The 22,395-nt window shown below is 48.6% G+C and overlaps 1 protein-coding gene across 4 annotated transcripts in view; it reads left to right on the top strand.

Annotated features, from left to right (window-relative positions):
• Nucleotides 1-22,395, top strand: part of NEGR1 (neuronal growth regulator 1) — a 151,185-nt gene that overhangs the window by 62,154 nt on the left and 66,636 nt on the right. For all 4 annotated transcript variants that reach the window (XM_063166343.1, XM_063166341.1, XM_063166344.1 and 1 more), the window contains exons 2-3: nucleotides 1,118-1,350; nucleotides 20,206-20,331. In XM_063166343.1, coding sequence (XP_063022413.1) covers nucleotides 1,118-1,350; nucleotides 20,206-20,331 — 359 coding nt within the window. The remainder of the gene's footprint in view (nucleotides 1-1,117; nucleotides 1,351-20,205; nucleotides 20,332-22,395) is intronic.

Genomic DNA, 22,395 nt, shown 5'->3' with positions numbered 1-22,395 from the left:
TGAGCTCTATTGCATTCCCTTCTTCTCCTGGATTTCCTTCATGTAGAAAGCTCTTTATGAGATAAAATGTCCCATTAGTCTGTTGCACTTTGTATTATCCTCCTTCCCACCTTCCTCCAGCTTTTAAAACTGTTTCAAAGCCTTAAATTCCAAGGTGGCCATGGATGGGGGGAGAGTCTAAAATTTGCCTAATTTCGTTCTCCACGTTTCCTGAAGAGTTGTTAACTTGTGGAGGGAAATGCAGGTTTCCTGGTGCCACAGCATCACTTCCCGATGGCTGCTGGCTCTGCAGCTCCTGCTCTCAGCCCTGAGCCCGTGCAGCTTTTCCTGGGCCCTTATTCCATCAGCTGCTCCTCCTTTTCCCACGTGCTGGCTGTGGGAAATGGAGCACAGCGCTGTTGGGCCCGGCTTAGGCATCCTCCACCCCTCAGGCTGGCTCAGACCCCTCAACAGCTCGTGGAATAAAGCTGTTCCTAAATCTCCTCCCTGTCCTGGGACCCCTCACTGCAGCCCCCGAGGGAGAGGGGCTCCTGGGATAATGGGGTGGGGCAGTGGGGTGGGAAAATGGGGTGGAATAACAGGATGGAGTAATGGGATGGGGTAATGGGGTGGGATAATGGGATGGGATCATGGGATAATGGGGGAATGGGATGGGCTGCCAGGTCCCTTCCCACCCAACCCATTGGGGAATTCTGGCTTCTGTGACCCCTCTGAAAAGAAGCTGGTTTGGGTTCTCTGATGTCCCAATGGTTTTCCTTGGAGAAGTCTCTTGGCTCCTGAGCTCAGCAGTGCAAGGGGCTGTGCCTCAGGAACAGGGCAGGAATTTTCCATGGAGCACACGGTGCTGCTGACCCTCAGGGCTGAGGCTGCAGCACAAAGGGCTGGAATAATAACTGAGGCTCTCCTCCCAGTGCTCCTGCAGCAGAGCAGGGCAGGCAGACACACCTGTGGCTCTGTAGGCTGGGCCATGGGGTTTAGGATGGCTCTGAGCTAACAGAGATCCCTGGCGTGGGGTTTATCCTCTGATAAACCCCGGCTGTGCTCAGCCCGAACGCAGCAGCGAGCGGCACCAGGGCAGCTCCCCCAGCCCCGTGCTCAGGGTTTCCCTTCTCCCCAGGTGCTACCTGGAAGATGGAGCCTCCAAGGGGGCCTGGCTGAACCGCTCCAGCATCATCTTCGCGGGCGGCGACAAGTGGTCGGTGGACCCGCCGCGTGTCCATCGCACGGCCAACCGCCGCGAGTACAGCCTGCAGATCCAGGACGTGGACGTGACCGACGACGGCCCCTACACCTGCTCCGTGCAGACCCAGCACACGCCCAGGACCATGCAGGTGCACCTCACCGTGCAAGGTAGGCCAGCGCTGCCCTGGCGGTACAGATTTTTGGGGTTTTTTTTGTTGGTTTTTTTTTGGGTTTAGTTGAGTTTTATTTTCAGAAGGTTAATTGATTACTTCATTATACTATATTATTCTATATTGTATTACACTATATTATATTACATTATATACACTATATTATATTACACGTTACATCTAAACTGAATCTGTCAAGCACTCAGCTCTGCACACAACTGCACAGTATCTCATGACTGTCAGTGACAGTCCCAACACACACACCTGCACCTGGCAGGCCAAGGAAGCAAAGCACCATCACCCTGGGAAAACAATCTCCACATTGCATTCTACTTTTGCCAAACACAGGCACAGCAAATGGTAAGAATTGTGTTTTCTTTCTCTGAGGTTCAGAGAATGCGAAAACCCAGAAATATTCCAGGGAAGAACTGTGCCTTGCTTTTCTCTGTGAAGAGAAATGTGGTGACATGGCATGGCAAATTGCAACGCCTTCAGAGTCCCCTTTCCTTTCCTTTCCTTTCCTTTCCTTTCCTTTCCTTTCCTTTCCTTTCCTTTCCTTTCCTTTCCTTTCCTTTCCTTTCCTTTCCTTTCCTTTCCTTTCCTTTCCTTTCCTTTCCTTTCCTTTCCTTTCCTTTCCTTTCCTTTCCTTTCTTTCCTTTCCTTTCCTTTCCTTTCCTTTCCTTTCCTTTCCTTTCCTTTCCTTTCCTTTCCTTTCCTTTCCTTTCCTTTCCTGTCAGTTTCCACATGGATTTAATATTTATTGTATTGTTCCAGGGTGAACAATTCTTGGTTTTGATTGTCTTCCCAATAATTAATGCCCCCATGCAAGGGCTAAAAAAACAAGTTGGAAATTAATTGTGTGTATAAAATACATCAACAGGAGCTTAAAATTAATTAGGCTAACTAGGAGCATATAGAGAAATAATAACTCAATAGTTAAAAATATGCATAATTATTAAGCAATTGCATTTATATCTTCAGAAATGCAAAGTATAACCTAAGGCTTTAACTTATTAGTCTTTGGTGCAATCATCATTAACATTTTCTTTTGCATTTTTATGAGTAATAAAGCAATGAATATAGAGGAGAAGAATTGAGCTGGCAATCCCCATTAATACATGTGGCACATGGAAATCCCTTAGAAATAACAGGGTGAGCCACCTCCCACACCAATTGTCCTTAGTCACGGGAATCCTGCGGTAATGTTGGGCTGGAGCTCTGAGCTCAGTGTGTGTGCTTTATTAAAATATCATGGAGCCATTTTTGCGATGCTGGTGAGAGGCCTCAGGACGCTCAGGCTCGGTTTGGGGCACGTGCAGGGACACAGGGACAGGGACAGAGGAGAGGGAGCAGCTCAGGCTGGGCCAGGGCAGCTCAGGGTGGGCACAGCAGGAATTTCCCCCATGGAAAGGGGGTCAGGAACTGCCCAGGGAGGGTTGGGGTGCCCATCCCTGCACGTGGCACCTGGAGCTGGCACTCAGAGCCCTGGGTGGGGGACACGGTGGGGAGCAGTGCTTGGGAAGGGCTGGTCCTGTGCCCCCCAGTGCCTGCCTTTGTGCAGGGACGCCCTGACACCCACTTGTGATGCCAGTGGGACCCCGAGGTCACTGCTGGGAGGGACTGGGACAGCCCCTTCTGCTCCAGAGGGCTTAATCCTGGCATCACACAGGCAGCTGTCAGCGGGGACACAGGGAGTTACCAGGGCATGACACAAGCAGCTGTCCTTGGATCACACAGGCAGTTATCCTGGGATCACACAAGGAGTTATCCTGGGATCACACAGGGAGATATCTCAGGATCACACAGGCAGTTATCCGGGGATCACACAGGGAGTTATCCTGGGATCACATAGAGAGATATCCCAGGATCACACAGGAATTATCCCGTGATCACACAGGGAGTTATCCTGGGGTCACACAGGGAGTCATCCCGTGAGCACACAGCAGTTATCCTGGGATCACCAGGGAGTTATCCTGGGATCACATAGAGAGATATCCCAGGATCACACAGGAATTATCCCGGGATCACACAGGAGTTATCCCAGGATCACACAGGAGTTATCCCAGGATCACACAGCAGTTATCCTGGGATCACCAGGGAGTTATCCCGGGTTCACACAGGGAGTTATCCTGGGATCACACAGGGAGATATCCTGGGAGCACCTTTAGGTTTCTCTGTAAGTTCTTCCCTAGCTGGGTAATCTGGAGGTTAGGAACAACCTCTGTTATGGGCAGAAATGAGTGAGGACGAAGCAAACTGCTCCCAAATCCCTGTGCCAAAGCCAGCACAGCACCTGAAGGACACCAGCAGGTACAGCCTTGGTCACTGTTACTCACTGAAGTTACTCCCTTTTGTAGCAGGGAAATTAACTGAGGTTTTTGATAAAAAAGAAAATAGAACTTGTGTCTTCAGCCCACATTTACATCTGTGAAGGAAAAAACACACGAAAGAGAGGAAGATAATCCAGTTAACTTAATTTCAGTCATCTTATTAAAAAGAAGTGAGAATTCTGAAATAATTAATTGGAAGTTTAGATGGCAGCAGTCTGTAATCACCTCAATCTCCCTCAGGTTCGGGACAGCAGGGACACAGCTCAGAGACACCCCAGCCCCAAAAGGGACACAGGAACTTACGACAGGGCTCAGAGGGACCCCAGCCCCAAAAGTGACACAGAACAGGGCTCAGAGGGACCCCAGACCCAAACAGGGACACAGGGCAGGGCTCAGAGAGACCCCAGCCCCAGCCCAGCTCCATGCTGCCCTCCCAGCTCCCCCTCAGCCTGCAGGAATCTGCTCCCGACACGGGAGCTGTAAATAATTCAGTTATCCTTGGAAATGCCTTTTACAGATTCAGTCAGGAACCACAACCTCGGGTTTTTATTTAAACATGTATAATGTTCCCAAAGTAATACTCTAGGCCCTTTTTCTGTTTAATAAACCCCCTTAATGTCCCCTAAATATTAATGTATTGATTTAGTCTTTGCAATGTTTGCAAAGTCTAATTTGTTTCCTCAGCCGGGCCAAGAGGGACTTGCATTTGAAGCTAACGAGATAAATCTTCCCCAAATTTATTTAAAGTGGGACAAAATAAATATGCAAAAGACTTTAAAATCATCTAACAACCACTTCCCAGCTAAAACTGACAATCCATTACTCTTTTAAATTGCCAGCACTCGAGCAGGGTGTCAGTTCCCTTTATAAAATTAACTTGCTGGTGCCAGCCGCTGTTATCATCCTGTCCCTGCTCAGCACGGGGAGAAAAAGACTTGGAAAAACATTTCTGTGGAGAGGGGGGGCAGCCACGGGAGCTTGCTGTGTGATGGAGACCCCCAAAGGGTCCCTGTCCCTGTCCCTGTCCCTGTCCCACCAGCAGCATCCCTGCCTTGCATTGCTGCTCCCACTCGCTTCAAGGTGCCAGCAGCGGCTGGTCCCAGAGCTCTCTGCAGGATTTGTGCTCCACATCTCACACTGCCAGGGGGCTATTTACAGATCTGACACTCACAGGGGTCTGTGTACAGATCACAAACAGGACAGGACTGCTGGGAATGGGCCTTGAGCTGTTTGATTTTCCAGCATCACTCTCATTCCATGGTGATGGCAACGGGAAGATGCCAGCAGCAGCAGCAGCTCACATCCCAGGCAGCAGGCACACAACTCAACGTCACAACTCACTTTATGAGCTTCTTGACCAATCACACAGAGCAAAAGCACACTGACAGTATTTATATCTGTATAGTATATATTCTATATTGACAATAGTTCTATCCGGCCACTATAAGCGCAGGTACCTTTGTTAAACAATGCTGCTTATTTCAAATACAATACCTGCTTGTGAGCCTTAAAACACAACGCACAGAGCTCCATTATTAAGTGTGACCGTGTTCACAGGGGTCCAAGGATGAGGGAAGAGACGAGGATCTGACTCCATGTTTCAGAAGGCTGATTTATTATTTTATGATATATATTACATTAAAACTATAATAAAAGAATAGAAGAAAGGATTTCATCAGAAGGCTGGCTAAGAATAGAATAGCAAGGAATGATAACAAAGGTTTGTGGCTCAGCTCTGTGTCTGAGCCAGCTGACTGTGATTGGCCATTAATCAGAAACAACCCCATGAGACCAATCCCAGATGCACCTGTTGCATCCCACAGCAGCAGATAACCATTGTTTGCATTTTGTTCCTGAGGCCTCCAGCTTCTCAAGAGGAACAATCCTAAGGAAAGGATTTTTCATAAAATGTCTGCAACAGCAGACTCCTGGCACCTACAGCCCGTGCTGCTGCTCCTCTCCAGGCACAGGGATGTGCAGGGAGTTTGTCTGTTCCTGCCTTTAAGCTCCTGTCAGCCTGAGAGATGGGATTGTTCCCCTGAGCAGCACAGGCACCCTGATTGATGCTGCTGGTGCCAGCTGTGCCTCAGCAAAGGCAGCTGCAGGATTTGTTCTGAGGAGCTGGTGCTGTGGGATGGTTCTGCACGTTTACAGAGAGAATGCGAGGGCCTGGAAAGCAGGGACTGTTTAGGAGGTCTGTGCTCTTAGTGGCACTAAATAGGCTGAAAGCTAGTAGCAGGTGTCACCTGAAGTGACATCTGGTGTGGAGCTCCCTCCCAGAGCTGGCTGGGCATGGCGAGGCTGGAGTGCCCTGCTCTGCTGAGCAGCTCATTCACAAACCACAAACAGCAGAGGGGCAGGGAGCTCCCTGGGAAATGCAGAAGAAAGAGCAGAAATGCACAGACCTGAAGCACTTTCACAACCTGGGATTGAGCCAGGGAAAATGAACGTTTAGGCTCAGAGGCTGTGCTGGAAAACAGGGAGCGGTGTCCTGGAAAGGTTCTGGGAGGGCACAGCACCCTCAGGATTTACCCGCTGGGAAAGAGGGGCTGGGGACAGAGCTGTGCATTGCAAAGGTGATTTCTGAAACTGGAAACAACAGCAGTGCATCCTCTCCCTAAACCCACTTCAAGTGTGAGGATGCCATTGTTCCATTGGGATTTACTCCATGGTACATGTTGGATTCCTGAGCTGGGAACTCGGAGAAGAGAATCGTTCAGTGCTCTGAGCTGGGTTTGTGGCTCTGGAGAAGCACCAGGGGTGGGATGGCTCTGGCTCAGCAGCCTCTCCTCACACTCCACACACAAGGAGCATTTCCTCCTGTTCTGCATCACTCCTTATTCCCAAACCCCCACGGCTCCATTTCCATTCCATAGCCTCAGAGAGGGTGAAGGGAGGAGGATGACAATATCTGATATTTGCAAGCAGCCAACTCCACCAGTTGGAAGGAGCAGAACCAAATGCCTGTCTTTAAAAAGAATGTATGGAGCTAATTTAGGAAAACTTCTGGAGACGACTGAAAAAACAACTGAGAAGTAAAGTGGCAGATTCATCCTGCGCGATTGAATTGTGAGGAATTTGACAGGCAGCTTTAGAGGACTGGGATTGAATGTTTCCTGCCTGGAAAATCTCCATTTGAAGGAGTGGATCTTTGATTGTACAGCTTTCCTAGAGGTGTGAAGAAAACTTCAGTTGTCCATCTAAATCCTCCAGGGAAGCAAATCCCATGGTTCCCTTCCCTGGCAGGGGTGCAGGGACACAGGAGGGGACAGGGAACAGGGGACAGGACAGGAGGAAAGGGCCACAGGCTGGGCCAGGGGAGGTTGGAGTTGGTGTCCAGGTTGGAACAGAGAGGTGTCTGCTAAGGAAGGCAGGAGCTTCCCTCAGAATGGAAAATGTAAACCCCCTCCCTTTGAGTTATTATAATTTTGAAATAAGGGGCTCAGGCAAATGTATGAAAGCAGGAATAACAGGTCCTTATTAGGGAAAAAATAAAAATAAAATGAAAATGCAGCAATACAAAACAAACCCCTGCCAGAGTGAGAGCAGGAGCTGCCCCCTGTGTGTCAGGGTGGTGGCACAGTCCCATGCCATGGTGGCTCAGCCCTCCTGGATGGGCCCGGGCTCCCTCTGGGAATGCAGGGGGCAAAGGCTGTTTCTGCTGTCCCAAACCTCAGATTGTACCCAGGTAGGAATGCTTGGCTCCTCCCCTGGGCGGAGCATCTCCCCATGGGATGATGGGATTGGATCAGCCATGCAGGGACACTCACTGGCCATGGAGAGCAGGTAATTAATAATTAATGGCCCATGAACAGCAGAGATCTCCTGGAGGGAGGGTTGGCTGTGGGAGAAATAAAGAAAGCTGCCCAATGAACAGAGATAACTGCCCCACCTCTGACAGATGGGGACAGAACACACACCCCAGCCACATCCTGCATTTCCAGCCTCAGAGAGTTGCAGATCAGGAGAAGTTCTGCCTGGAAGGGCTGTCCAGCCCTGGCACAGCTGCCCAGGGCAGGCCTGAGTCCCCAAGCCAGGAGGGGTTGCAAAGCTGGGTGCATGTGGCACTTGGGGACATGGTTGGGGTGGCCTTGGCAGTTCTGGGGAATGGTTGGACTCCATGGTGTGGGAGGGCTTTTCCAACATGAAGGACTCTGTGATTCCCTGATTTTCTCTGCCTTTTGCTGAGTGCCTGACACTGATGTTGTTTCCTTTGATCCCAGCCCTGTAACATTCCGTGCTGGTTTCTGGGAGCAGAGCTTGCAGGGAGATGTTCTGAGGAGTTTCCTCACAGGAACCTCACAATGCAAACCCTGAGACTGAAATTACTGGGGCTCCATTTCCTGCACGGTGTCATTTGTGAGGCAGGAACAAGGATAATAAATAGCACAAGATCTTTAGCTCCAGACGAGGAAACGACTGCAAAATCAAACCACACGGCATTGATTCGTAATACAATCCCGTAATATGACTCCAACTCCTATTATACCCACTTATCACAGGTCTTTTATCCCAGCTATTCAGATAAAAGCTCGGGAATTTGTGCAGGCAGCACGGCACAGCCCCATGGGTGAATTTTGAATGCTGTGCTCAAGGAGATGCACGCACAGAATCTCTTCTTCCCTTCTTTTACTGTAGGTTTTGGCATCTTTTTTTTCTTCTTTTTTTTTCTCTTTTTTTTTTTTTTTTTTCCACCTGATGTTTTGAACATTTCTCCCTTCAGGTTAATATGTTCATTTATAAGGAAAGGATTAAACAGAAATCTCACGAGAGAGACATGAACTTGAATGTGAGTGTGCAGATTTGAATGGATAAAGAGGCACTTGAGGAGCTGGATAAAACCAGAGCGTTCCTAAGCCTCTGATTCCAAACCTGCCTCAAGGCCAGCAGCGCTGAAGACATTACAGGGAGCAGAATAAACAGCTAAAAATTGCTTACTTATAGAAAGCTTTGTAATACCAAAGGCTCAAGTAGAGAATTGTAAGTGAGTTATTCTGTTGACCCCCGTGGATTACTTGTTTTGTTGTCTCTAGGATTCAGAAATGTTCTTATTTTATTTAGACTGAAATTTTAATCATCCCCACTTTGCATTTAAAATATGATATTATTTCCCCTTCTATCATCTGTAAGAGAAAATGGGGAAATTTCCTTAATAGTTGGCAGATTAGCTTTGTTATGTAAAACAGATCCTGGCAAAAGGAATTATAATTAACACAAGCGTTCCATTACACAGTGAAAGGGTTGGTTTAAAGTCTCTCTGTTCCAAACACTTCAAAGCAGAGGCTTTGTTTTGTGCTCCCACTGAATTGGATGTAGTTAGCACGCCCAAATATTTTGCCCATAAATATTCCCAAATCGCTGGATGTGATAACAGCAATCTCTGAGTGAACTCTCCTCAGCCCAGGTTTGGGGTTTGAGAGCTATGGCAAATCATTTCCTTCACAACCCTGCTCAGCACAGGTACCCAGAGCCCTTTAGGAACAAGAAATCATTCCTTGCTCAAAGCTCCCATCGATTTATGGAAACAAGCTCACTCACAGGGTGGGCAACAACCTCCAGCACACATCCTGGCATCCCTGAGATCCTGTGGAAATCATTATCTATGTGCTGCGTGGTTTCCACTTCCTCACGGACATGTTTTCATTGCCTTTGTTATTTGGGGGGATTTTTGGGAACAATGTGATTGTGACATCCCTTTTCTGGCAGGGTGGGCAGGGGCTGGGCTGGAATTCCCAGATTTGCTGTGGCTGCCCCTGGATCCCTGGCAGTGCCCAAGGCCAGGCTGGACGCTGGGACACCCTGGGACAGGGGGAGGTGTCCCTGCCATGGCAGGGGTGGCACTGGGTGGATTTTGGGGTCCCTCACACCCAGACCCATGTGGATCCCGTGATTCTGGGTGCCCAGGGAGCTGTGAGTGCAGCAGGATGGGGCTGCTGTGGCTCACTCAGGGCTGTCCTGTGGCTCCCTCCTCACGGATCACACAGAGTAATTCCCCATGGAGCTCCTGTCCAGGGGGGACAAAGCACAAAGTGCAGTTTGAGCACTTCCACTGGGGCTCCTGACATTCTGTGTCCCAGGGGAGTCCTGGCGCCCAGCACTGCCTGTGCTGAGTGGCTTTTAACTTCCAGTTACCATGAGCTGATTGAGATTTTATTTATTCATTTATTCATTTCTGGCTGCTGAGGCTGTGATGTCCCAGCAGAGAGAATTGAGATATTTATTTATTTATTTATTTATTTATTTATTTATTTATTTATTTATTCATTTATTCATTTATTAATTTCTGGGTGCCCAGGCCATGGTGCCCCAGAACGGAGAATAGGTATTTTATTTATTTATTTATTCATTTATTTATTCATTTACTAATTTCTGTGTGGTGCCGTGGGGCCTCAGCACAGAGAATAGAGATTTTTATTTATTTATTCATTCATTCATTGACTAATTTCTGGGTGCCCAGGCTGTGGTGCCCAGGCATAGGGAGTAGATATTTTATTTATTTATTTACTCACTTATTAGTTTCTGGGTGCCCAGGCCATGATGCCCCAGCACAGAGAATAGAGATTTTATTTGTTTGTTTATTTATTTCTTTATTTATTCACTCACTTATTAATTTCTGGGTGCCCAGGCCATCATGACCCAGCACAAAGAATAGAGATTTTATTTATTTATTCGTGTAGTAATTTGTGGGTGTTGAGGCTGTGGTGCCCCAGCACAGAAAATAGAGATTTTTATTTATTTATTCATTCATTGATTTATTTCTGGCTGCTGAGGCCATGGTGCCCTGGTGCAGAGAATTGAGATTTTATTTATTTATTTGTTTGTTTGTTTGTTTATTCATCTATTAATTTGTGGATGCCCAGGCCGTGATGCCCCAGCACAGAGAATGGAGATTTTATTTATTTATTCATTTATTAATTTGTGGGTGTTGAGGCCGTGGTTTCCCAGCACAGAGAATAGAGATTTTTATTTATTTATTTATTTATTCATTCATTTATTAATTTGTGGGCACCCAGGCCGTGATGCCCCGGCACAGAGAATAAAGATTTCATTTATTTATTTATTTATTTATTTATTTATTTATTTATTTATTTATTTATTTATTTATTTCTGGGTGCCTCCTGGCATGGAGAAACCCCTGCTGTCTCTCTCCCCTCCAATGGACAGAGCTGCTCTGCAGGACCAGGGCAGGGTGATTAACTGGGCACTGAACCCCTAATGAAGGAGAGTCATTAGCTGGGCACCGAGCCCCTAATTAGGCAGGGTCATTAGCTGGGCCCTGAGCCTCTAGTTAAGCAGGGTTTGGAGTGCTCAGCCCTGGCTGCCAGTGATCCTCCTGCAGATTTGATTTATCCCTTGTTAGTGGAGTCCCCAGTCCCCAGAGTAATTTATACCCAGTAATTTATACCCGATAATTCATACCCGGTAATTTATACCCTGTAATTCATACCCAGTGATTTATACCTGATGATTTATACCCAGTGGTTTATACCCGTTATAATTTATACCCGGTGGTTTATACCCGGTAATTCACAGGGGCAGGATCCGTGCCCGTTTTCACCCGCCCGGATTTGTGCCAACAGGGCCATTCCAGGTGCCCATGGGGCTGGGTCTGCCATCCCAGGCTGGATAATTCTCTGATAATCAGGGCATGGTTTTCTCCTGGTTAGTCCAGCACACCCTGCGAGGGAGCTGCTGTTCTCTCTGCACCTCCCCACGGCCATCACCGGCGGGCTGGCCGCTAAAATCCCAATTTACCGGGATTTCACAGCACAATGCCCTGCAACGTGCCACAGAGCCATCCCATCAGCATCTCGGGGCTGGCTGGGACCCTTTGGGGAAGAAATGGAATCCAGCTCGTTTTCCTGCAGAGAAATGAGGGCGGAACTCTGTGCCCTGTCTGTGGCCAGGCATCCCAAACTGCCGGGCAGGCAGCGGGGCGATGGCAATTCACTGCTAACTGTCTGTAGAATATGAATATTAATAACGCCATTAATCCCCATTAATCCCAGCAGTTCCCATGCCACTGCAGTGTCAGGAAGATTAAATCACACCACTCCCCACGCGTTTCCGTGGGATGGGGGCAGCTCTGCAGCAGCTCAAGAGGAGGAATTAATAATGTGGAAAGCAATTCCAGGTTTCAGTGTTAGATAATCATTACTAATTTCTAGGCTTTGTGGTGAGAACAAAAATAAATACTGAATAAATTTTTATCCGCTGACTTAATCCAGGGAAGAAGCCTGTCCTCCCTTGGACTGAGTGAAGGAGTGGAAACTTGCTCAGGATATATGTCACAGACATCTTTTATAAAAATCTTTTTTTTAGGATTGTTCCTCTTGAGAGGCTGAGAGGCCTCAGGAACAAAATGCAAACAATGGTTATCTGCTGCTGTGGAATGCAACAGGTGCATCTGGGATTGGTCTCATGGGGTTGTTTCTAATTAATGGCCAATCACAGTCAGCTGGCTTAAACTCTCTGTCCGAGACACAAGCTTTTGTTATTATTCTTTCTTTTTCTGTTCTTAACTAGCTTTTTGATTAATTTTTTTTCTATTCTTTTAATATAGTTTTAATATAACATATATCATAAAATAATCAATCAACCTTCTGAAACATGGAGTCAGATCCTCATCTCTTCCCTCATCCAAGAACCCCTGTGAACACGGTCACAGATATATTTGTGTTCAGTTCGAGCAGAGAGCCATCATCTCATAAACCATCCCAGGGACACAGGGCTGAGTGAGCTCCAAACCAATCCCAAAGTGCCACCATCACAGCAGGAGATGGAGGCCAAGAAGAAGAAGAAGAAGGAGAAAGGCCGGGAATGCCCAGATCCCTCCATCTTGCCCCCTGAAGCCCCATTCTAAAAACCCCAAAAATTTATTTTTCACCCCATGACAAACTAATTATTACTTTACTTATAGTTTTGTGGCTTGCAGATCCTCATATAAGGTTGGTAATTTGCTCCAGGGGTCATAATCAAAGTCACAGGTGTCTTGGGCTCTATAAAATTCTTTAGCCAAAGTCCTTCCAGCAGGACAGGCAGAGGCACTCTGCCTGCCCCAGGGTCCGAGGGACCATGGGGAGGGTGGGATCCTTTCCCTGGGATCTCCAGTGAGATGAGGAGAAAGGGATAGGGCAGGTGGTGACATCCAAAGGGAATTGTGTAATTGAGCTGCAGGATCACAAAATCCCAGCCTGGGCTGGGCTCATAGAGACCTTAAATCCCATCTCATCCCATTCCCTTGCCATGGCAGGGACACTTCCACTGTCCCAGGGTGTCCCAGTGCCCAGCCTGGCCTTGGGCACTGCCAGGGATCCAGGGGCAGCCACAGCTGCTCTGGCAATTCCAGTCCAGTCAGGAACAATTCCCAATTCCCAATCTCCCACCCAGCCCTGCCCTCTGGCAGTGGGAGCCATTCCCTGTGTGCTGTCCCTCCATCCCTGTCCCCAGCCCCTCTGCAGCTCTCCTGGAGCCCCTTCAGGCCCTGCCAGGGGCTCTGGGCTCTCCCTGGAGCCTTCTCCTCTCCAGGCTGGGCATTCCCAGCTCTCCCAGCCTGGCTGCAGAGGGGCTCCAGCCCTGCAGCAGCTCCATGGTGGAATTCCCTGAGGATTTGGAGTCAGTGGTCCCTGGGGGTCCCTTTTAGCTCTGAATATTCTGTGGGGCTGTGCTCCAGAGAGAGCTGGGGCTGAGAGGGAAGGACCAGGAGCTGCTTTTCACACCGGAGCAAAACGCTTAAGATGGGGAGTTAGCAGAGCCATATGGCTGGGATGCAGAGAAGGGGGAGTGATGCAGCCAGAGAACTGTCAAGGGAAATTATTTTAATAACTATCTTGGGAATACGATGTAAATCTGTCATTCAGGCTCGCTGGAGAGAGACTGAACCTGTAGAGTTCTCCAAAAGGAAAAATGCAGAGTTACAAGAAATCATCTCAAATCATTACAGCTCTTTTATTTAGTTCCTGTGACAGCGTGAGCAGCAACAGGTATATCACTGTTTACCTGTCACAACCCTCTAATATTCTCATTTTGCCTGTAAGGAGCAGTGATGAGGTTTTACCTCTAATTTTCCAGTCCAGAACTCTTTTCCTGGTGCTTCTTGTGTGGCAGGAATGCTTCAGTGAAAATCCCTTTGCCCACGTACATTGGAATTTGTGTTTAAATGATGCACATCCCTATTTGAGTGTACAAACTCCATCCTCTGGGACAGGGACAGGGACAGGGACAGGGACAGGGACAGGGACAGGGACAGGGGTGGCTGGAGCTGGGCCAGGGGAGGTTTAGGTTGGATTTTAGGGAAAGGTTCTTCCCTAAATATCCTGGGATATTCCCAGGATATGGGACTGGGACTGATGATCCAACCCAGGATATTCCATAATTCCATGGGTTTCTGACTCCAGACTTGCACAGCCCCTTCAGCAGCCCCTGCACACCCTGGGTGCAGCTCTTCCTTTGTCTGCGAGGATAAAGAAAGGGAAATCCGAGTTTATTTTGAATTATTACATTTTATTGCTTTTCTGGCTGAGCAAACAGCGGCGCTCTCGCTGCTGGCTGGAAATCGAACCTTGCAGGATTTAGGTTGGGCTGGAAAGGGGAGCAGAGGGGTTTTAAGGGGATAATGTGTGTGTGTCCTTGTGTAATAATAGCAGATCTTTGACACTTTCAGGAGGAGCAGGGCCAGGGTGGCCTGAGGAAGGTGGAGGCGTTTGCTGGGATATTTACGGGGTTTTGCTGCTTTTTCGTTGGCCTCCTTTACTCTGCAGCTCCTTCAGGAGCTTCCTGGGACCAGGAGCTTTTGGAGATGTTCAGACTGTTTATTCACATTTATCCAGGCCCTGTTCAACTGACCAGTGTTCATCCTGTCCCACCAAGTTGTCCCTTTCTTACCCTGGGCAAACTCTTCTCGTCTTGCCTTAGTGAGGTTATAAACTGAATCCAGGGGAGTGCTGGTTTTACCAGATAAAATCTTGTATTATTTTAACCTTTGACTATTTTCATAGTTATGACCATTCCTCTCCAGCCCCATCCAGCCTGGCCTTGGGCATTCCAGGGGCAGCCACAGCTTCTCAGAGCAGCCTGTGCCGGTGCTCAGGAAACAATTCACAGCCTCCTCCTTTGCTCGTGCTGCCTGGAGAGCCATCCCTGCTTTTTCAGAGCCCAAGAAACCATTCACAGCCTCTGTGCTGGTGCTGGTTGGAGAGCCATCCCTGCATCCCTGCCTTTCCAGAGCCCAGGAAACCATTCACAGCCTCACCTCTCCTTGCTGATGCTGGTTAGAAAGCCATCCCTGCCTTCCCAGAGCCCAGTCCCAGCCCTGGGCATTCATGAGCCCCAGCGACGGGGCCCTGCCCAGCCAGCAATCAGCGCCCAGCTGGGAGGGCTTTGGCTCCAGCCACCAGGAGGTTGCTTTTTTTTAATCATTATTTTTGCCCTTTATGACTTTTTGGCTCCATTTCCATGATTAAACAGTTGGCAGAGCTTTGATTGCAGAGTGCTGCTCGCTGGAAGGGGCTCGTGGAGTGTCTGAAAGCTTTTCCAGGGAGTGGGAAAGGCTGAGCTGCACCTCCTGCTCCTCGTGCTCTGGGCTGCTGGAGCGTCCCACTGGGACAGACAGACATCCCGGGAGTGGGGACAGATGGACATCCCAGCAGTATCCCACTGGGACAGAGGAACTGCCCAGGAGTGGGGACAGATGGACACCTCAGGATGGAGTGTCCCACAGGGACAGATGGACATCCCAGGAGTGGGGACAGACGGACACTCCAGCAGTGTCCCACTGGGACAGAGGAACTGCCCAGGAATGTCCCACAGGGACAGACAGACATCCCAGGAGTGGGGACAGATGGCCACCCCTGGAGTGGGGACAGATGGACACCCCAGCAGTGTCCCACTGGGACAGATGGACACCCCAGGAGTGTCCCTTGGGACAGATGGACATCCTAGGAATGGGGACAGACAGACATCCCAGGAATGTCCCAGTGGGACAGACGGACACCCCAGGAGTGTCCCAGTGGGACAGATGGACATCCCAGGATGGAGTGTCCGACTAGGACAGATGGACACCCCAGGAGTGTCCCAGTGGAACGGCTGAGCTGCCCTGGCAGAGGAAGGGTGGAGAGGCACAACCCACACACACTCAGGTCCCACCCCAGTGGTGCAGAATTCCCAAACAGGATCGTTCCTTTTCCACCCACGCCCTGGCAATATCTCGGATTGGTCTCAGGTAAGCTGAGCACAGCAAACAGGTGGAGACAGAGTTCTGAACAGCAGTGACACCCCATGAATTTCCAGAGATGATGGTGACTGCCACAGATCCCAGGGAGGGAGAAGATCCCTCCCCAGCTTAGGCAAGTGCCACTTGTGTGAGTCCCTGTGTCACGCCTCGGCGCTGGCAGGAATTGGAAATAAATGAAGGCTGCAGATGAAACCATTTCTCTTCCCAGCCCACCCATCATTTATTTCCTCAGCCCCACTTTGCCAAAGCTGCCGTGTTTGAGACAAATTGTGTTTAATTAGGAGGAGGTGGAGACCTTTAGGCAACGCTCTTCAATCAAAGTGCCTCGAGGAACTAATCATGGAAATGCAAAAGCAGAGGGGCTGGGAGCTGTCCCCGCTGGTGACTGATTGTCAGAGGGGAGGGCTCCTGCTGCAAAAGCTCTCCTCATTTAAACCATGCTCAGCACACTCTGGAAATGCTGTTTGTGGTGGGGGCATTGCACTGCTCTGCAAATATTGAGCTCATCTGAGTATGGAATGAAAAAAAATATATAAAAAGTATGAAAAACAGAGCAATTTTCAGTAAGTATTGATAAAAAATGTTACTACCCTAAAAAGCACAATTATCTTTTTTTATGATCGATACTTAGGATGCAAGATGTTCAACCACACAAAGGAGTTTGCTGGAAATGATTATTGGAGATGTTTAGGGTTGGTTTTAGTTTGAAATCAGGGATTTGGGGTGTGGCATTCAGTGTTCAGGGGATCAGTGCAGTTTCCAGGGCTGAGGATGGAAACTGTGCCTGGGTTTGCCAGGCAGGTGAGGATTTATTTTAGCAGGGATGGAGGGACAGGACACAGGGAATGGCTCCCAGTGCCAGAGGGCAGGGATGGGTGGGAATTGATTGAGGAATTCAGTGGAGAATAAATTGTGGAATTGATTGTGGAATTCGTTGTGGAATTCATTGTGGAACTGTGGAATTGTGGAATTCATTATGGAATTGTGGAATTCATTGTGGAATTCACTGTGGAATTAATTGAGGAATTGTGAAATTAATTTTAGAATTGGTCTGGGCAGCTCCTGCTGCTGCCGAGGATGGGCTGCTGGAGGGAATTGATTGTGGAATTCACTGGGGAATTGTGGAATTCATTATGGAATTGTGGAATTCATTGGGGAATTGTGGAATTCATTGTGGAATTCATTATGGAATTGTGGAATTCATTGTGGAATTCATTATGGAATTGTGGAATTCATTGGGAAATTGTGGAATTCATTGGGGAATTGTGGAATTCATTGTGGAATTCGTTATGGAATTGTGGAATTCATTATGGAATTGTGGAATTCATTGTGGAATTCATTATGGAATTGTGGAATTCATTGGGAAATTGTGGAATTCATTGGGGAATTGTGGAATTCATTGTGGAATTCGTTATGGAATTGTGGAATTCATTGGGAAATTGTGGAATTCATTGTGGAATTCATTGTGGAATTGTGACATTCATTGTGGAATTCACTGTGGAATTAATAGAGGCATTGTGGAATTAATTGTGGAATTGTGGAACTGGGGGCTGTCAGCCCATCCAGGACCTCCTGAGCCACATCCCTGACTAAAATCTCCAACCCCTCCCCACACACTGGGCTGCACTGGGGAGGGGTCTCCACCTGCTTTAACCCTGTAAATCCTGGAGCCAGGTGAGCCCAGGTCCCTCTGAGCCTTCTTTTCCCCTGGCTGAGCATCCCTGGTTCCCTCAGCCTCCTCCTGCAGCTGCTCCCCAGCCTGTGGTCACACACCCTGTCCAAAAAGGGAAGGTTTAGATTAAAAACATTGCGCAAAAAGGGAAGGGTTTACTTTAAAACACTAACATTAACATTAATGTTTTAATTTAACATTAAAAAAGAAAAAGCCAAATGACTGCAAAGCACTTTCCATGCTGGACCCCCGCGCCAAATTTCCTTGGGAGTTTAATTCCTCTCTCCCCCTTGTTTATTATCTCATTTCTCTGGCCTTCTGTTAATCCATTTCCTGAATAAATGTTTATTTGCTGCTTTATTTAATTTTTCCCCTGACCTTCTCAGCTCCACGTGATCTGGGTGGGAGGCATGAGCTGCTGAAGTGGGGAGTCGCTCTGTGATGGGTTTAATGTGCACTCCAGGCTCAGCAGAGCAGATTTTAAATGCCAAATCTGCTCCTAGATCAGAGTCTTCGGAGGTGTGGGAAGAAACACGGATGCAAAACAAACATTTTTAAATTCCTAATAAATATTAACATTCCATTGTGATGCCGCACGCATATTGGAGGCGTAATTAATAAATTCCGCAGATTTTAGTGATCTGAATGTAATGATCCCTATCAGGCAGTAAATAGCAGAAAAATTAGCAGCATACTGATACAGCACAAATCCTGATTTGTCTCAAACTGTGAGGCTCCAGAAATGCAGTGGGAGCCAATTTCTATCCCTGGCAGGACGGTGTTCCTGGGAAATCACTGCCAATAATAACATCCACGGTTTGCCATCAGCCCCAGATCAGACTGCATGGCTTGTGTCATCTGACAGGATTACACTCAGCAGCAGGGCTGCAGCTCCCCGCCTATTTGGGGGTTATTTTAATTAATGGACCTCGCAGATCCATCCCTTGTCTAATTCTGCTTTGGAAATGCATCGGCGCTGTGACCTGCTCAGTGTCATTCTAACAGGACTTACAGACATCCTCAACGAGCTTTGATTTAATTTCCTCGCTGTAAAGCCCAGATTAAAGGAGAGCCCAGTCAATTAGGAATGGAACAAAGCTCGTACTTAAGAGGAAATCACTTAATCTGCGCTCTGTAAGTCTGGAAAATTCTGCACCTTCTACCATGTCACAGCTCCAATCTCCCCTCAGAAAGACTGGAAAGTTCCTGGTGGGAAGCCCCAGAATGCAGCAAAAGCCTGCACAGTTCCTGTGGTCAGATCTTCGTGGCTTCAGCAAAACCAGGGAGAGAAAGCCCAGCTGGAGAGCGCTTGGGTTAGGGGAATGGAGGAGCCCCAAAGCAGCAGGAAACAACACAATAAATGTGGTGTAGTCCTCTCTGTGAGCAGCTCCGCTCCTCCGGGTGCACACAGAGTGGCTGGAACAGCATCATTAATTTTTAAAAGCACCAGAAAAACCCAATTTTGTCTCCTTTGCAAACTGCCAGGAGCAAGCTCAGCCTTGCCTTGAGCAGGAGCATCCATCTTCCAGGAGCTCTCTGCACACACAGAGGAAAATGCTGTTGTGCACTCACACAGGAAAATGCTGCTCTGCACACACACACAGGGAAATGCTGCTCTGCATTCACACACACACAGGGAAATGCTGCTCTGCACACACACAGGGAAATGCTGCTCTGCACACACACACAGGGAAATGCTGCTCTGCATTCACACACACAGGGAAATGCTGCTCTGCACACACACAGGAAAATGCTGCTCTGCACACACACACACAGGGAAATGCTGCTCTGCACACACACACAGGGAAATGCTGCTCTGCATTCACACACAGGGAAATGCTGCTCTGCACACACACACAGGGAAATGCTGCTCTGCATTCACACACAGGGAAATGCTGCTCTGCACACACACACAGGGAAATGCTGCTCTGCACACACACAGGGAAATGCTGCTCTGCACACACACACAGGGAAATGCTGCTCTGCATTCACACACAGGGAAATGCTGCTCTGCACACACACACAGGGAAATGCTGCTCTGCATTCACACACAGGGAAATGCTGCTCTGCACACACACACAGGGAAATGCTGCTCTGCACACACACAGGGAAATGCTGCTTTTGCTTGTGGGGTCTGGGACCCAGGGGAGGCTCTGCAATGTCCCCTGGGCCCTGTGTGTGCTGTGTCCCTGCTGGTGGCCCCTGTGATGCTGTTCAAGGGGGTTCCTGCATTGGGGAGGAGACGAGGATCTGACTCCATGTTTCAGAAGGCTGATTGATTATTTTATTATATATATTACATTAAAACTATACTAAAAGAAGAGAAAAGGTTTCATCAGAAGGCTGGCTAAGAATAGAATAAGAAAGAATGATAACAAAGGCTCTGTTTTGACTCTCTGTCCGAGCCAGCTGGCTGTGATTGGCCATTAATTAGAAACAACCCCATGAGCCCAATCCCAGATGCACCTGTTGCATCCCACAGCAGCAGATAACCATTGTTTGCATTTTGTTCCTGAGGCCTCCCAGCTTCTCAGGAGGAACAACCCTAAGGAAAGGATTTTCCATAACATGTCTGCTGGTGGCCCCAGCCCGCTGACAGCCCTGTCCCTCTCGTTGCAGTGTCCCCCAAGATATTCCGGATCTCCAGCGACATCGTGGTGAATGAGGGCAGCAACGTCACCCTGGTGTGCCTGGCCACGGGGAAACCAGAGCCCTCCATCTCCTGGAGACACATCTCCCCCTCTGGTGAGTGCCTGGGCACAGGGACAGGGACACCAGGGCTGTGCCACCCCTGTGCCCTGAGTGAGCTCTGGGCTGGGGCTGGCAGGGCTGGGATGGTGCCTTGAGGGGCTCCTGGAGCAGAGCTGGGCAGAGGTACAGGAATAAAGTGGGGATTTATTAAAGGCCTTTGAAGAATACACCTTGGGCAGTGCAAGAGCCTGGCCAGGGCTTTACATCAAGATGGACCCAAGCTGGGCTCTGAGTCAGGAGTTTTCACCCTTTTATAAGTTTTGGTCCATTTCCATGTTGGGGTTCAGTGTCCAAGCTCCAGGTTGTGCAGTCCCACCCTCCCTGATTGTTCTCCTCCATTCCCTGCTGTTTGCACTTTTTGGGGCTGGAGCTGCAGCGGTGCCCTTGGTTCTGGGCTGGAAAAGGATTGAGAGTGAGCCTGAGGAGAGGAAAAGGATTGTTCTGTGTGACTGAGCTGGGAGGAGACCTTGCTAACATTTATATGAAGTTCAGAGTTACACACCAATGCAGGGCAGAGTCTGGGAAACATGAAAGCTCAAGCTGAAGGCATCACCACAACACAGGAATGAGGACAGAGCACCCTAAATATGGATAGATGTCCCTGCATGTGCTGTAATCACAGTCATGGATCAAACAATTCCAGTTAAAATCCCAGCTAGGATGAATTGAGGAGCACACAGGGCTCCCTAGAAATGGGAAATTAGAGTTAAACACAGGAACAGGCCATGCAGTAGGTTTGGTTTATTCTCATTTCTTCCACTGCTACAGGGTGGGATTTTTGGGGTGTCAGGGTTGGGATTTATGGTCCTGGTGGGTCCCTCCCTCAGGAAATTCCATGGTACAGTTTATCATTATGGTTTTGCTGAACGAATTAAATGATGCATGTAAAAAATTGTGAAAAAAATGGCAACTGAGAGCATCCCTGCTGTTGGATATTTCCATGCATCCCTTTGGCTCCTCGTAGCACACTGAAAGGAAAGGTTTGGCCAATGTCAGGGCCACTGCAGCTGCTCCCCGTGAGCAAAGCAGGGCCATGGGGAGATCCCTGCCCTGGCAATGAGGGTTTTGTGCTCCCCAGCTCTGTCCCAGGCCCTGCCTCTGTCGCTGGGATTTTGCACTGAGAGCTTTGCAGTGAGGGATTGCTCTGCTCCCCCAGCCTGTGTAAATCCTGTAATTACAGACCAGAAGGGTTCCGTGGGCTGCCACGGCCTCTCGTCATCCCGAGGAGCAGTTGGCTTTACAAAGCAAGATCTGGGAAAAAACCCTCACTTCTGACCTTTAAAACAATGACAATGAATTCGGCCTGAAGTGTCCGTCAAGGGACTAGAGGAAAAATTCAGTTGTAGCAGAAAATGGATTTTAACTAAATGTCAAATAAAATTTTATTGGAAACCCTGGTGATACTTTGGATTAATGGCTTAAAGCATTTGAGTGGCTGCAGGAAGGAGCTGGGGTGATGCTTCTGGAGAGGGAGGAGAGAAAAGGAGAATTATTGCACTCAGGCTGCAGCAGGGGCCGAGGGGGAGCAGAGCATCCTCATCTGGAGCTCAGGAAAAATAAATAAATGCAGAGGTGGCACCTGGGGACACGGCCAGGTGCATCCAGGGGCTCAGAGGCACTTCCCAACCCAAATGAACCTGTGGAGATTAGTGCAGGGACTCAGAGGGGCTGGCAGTGACCCCCTGGATGTGCTCCTTTCTCCCAACCCCATCCAACCCCACTCTGGACATTTCCACCATGCCAGATGTGGGATTCTGTGCCCTGGGGATGCACAGACACAGCAGGGGCTGGGGAGGGAGAGCACAGGCTCCAAAGGGCTCAGAAATCCTGTTGGATGTGAAGGGAGCAAGCCCAGTGCTCATGTAAATCAAAGTGACTCTGACGAAGGCGAGAAAATGATGAGGAGACTCCATGGGTATTTTAGAGGGCTAATTAATTACTTTATTATACTATACTATATACATTTCATCTAAACTGGGTCTGCCCAGCACTCGCTCTGCACACACTGCCCAGAATCTCCCAACACACACACACAGCTGGCCCTGATAGCCAAGGAAA

The sequence above is a fragment of the Melospiza melodia genome, chromosome 11 (assembly GCF_035770615.1).
Source record: "Melospiza melodia melodia isolate bMelMel2 chromosome 11, bMelMel2.pri, whole genome shotgun sequence".
Lineage (NCBI taxonomy): Eukaryota > Metazoa > Chordata > Aves > Passeriformes > Passerellidae > Melospiza > Melospiza melodia.
Note: the sequence above shows the minus strand (reverse complement) of the source record. Positions and strands in the feature narration are given on the sequence as shown.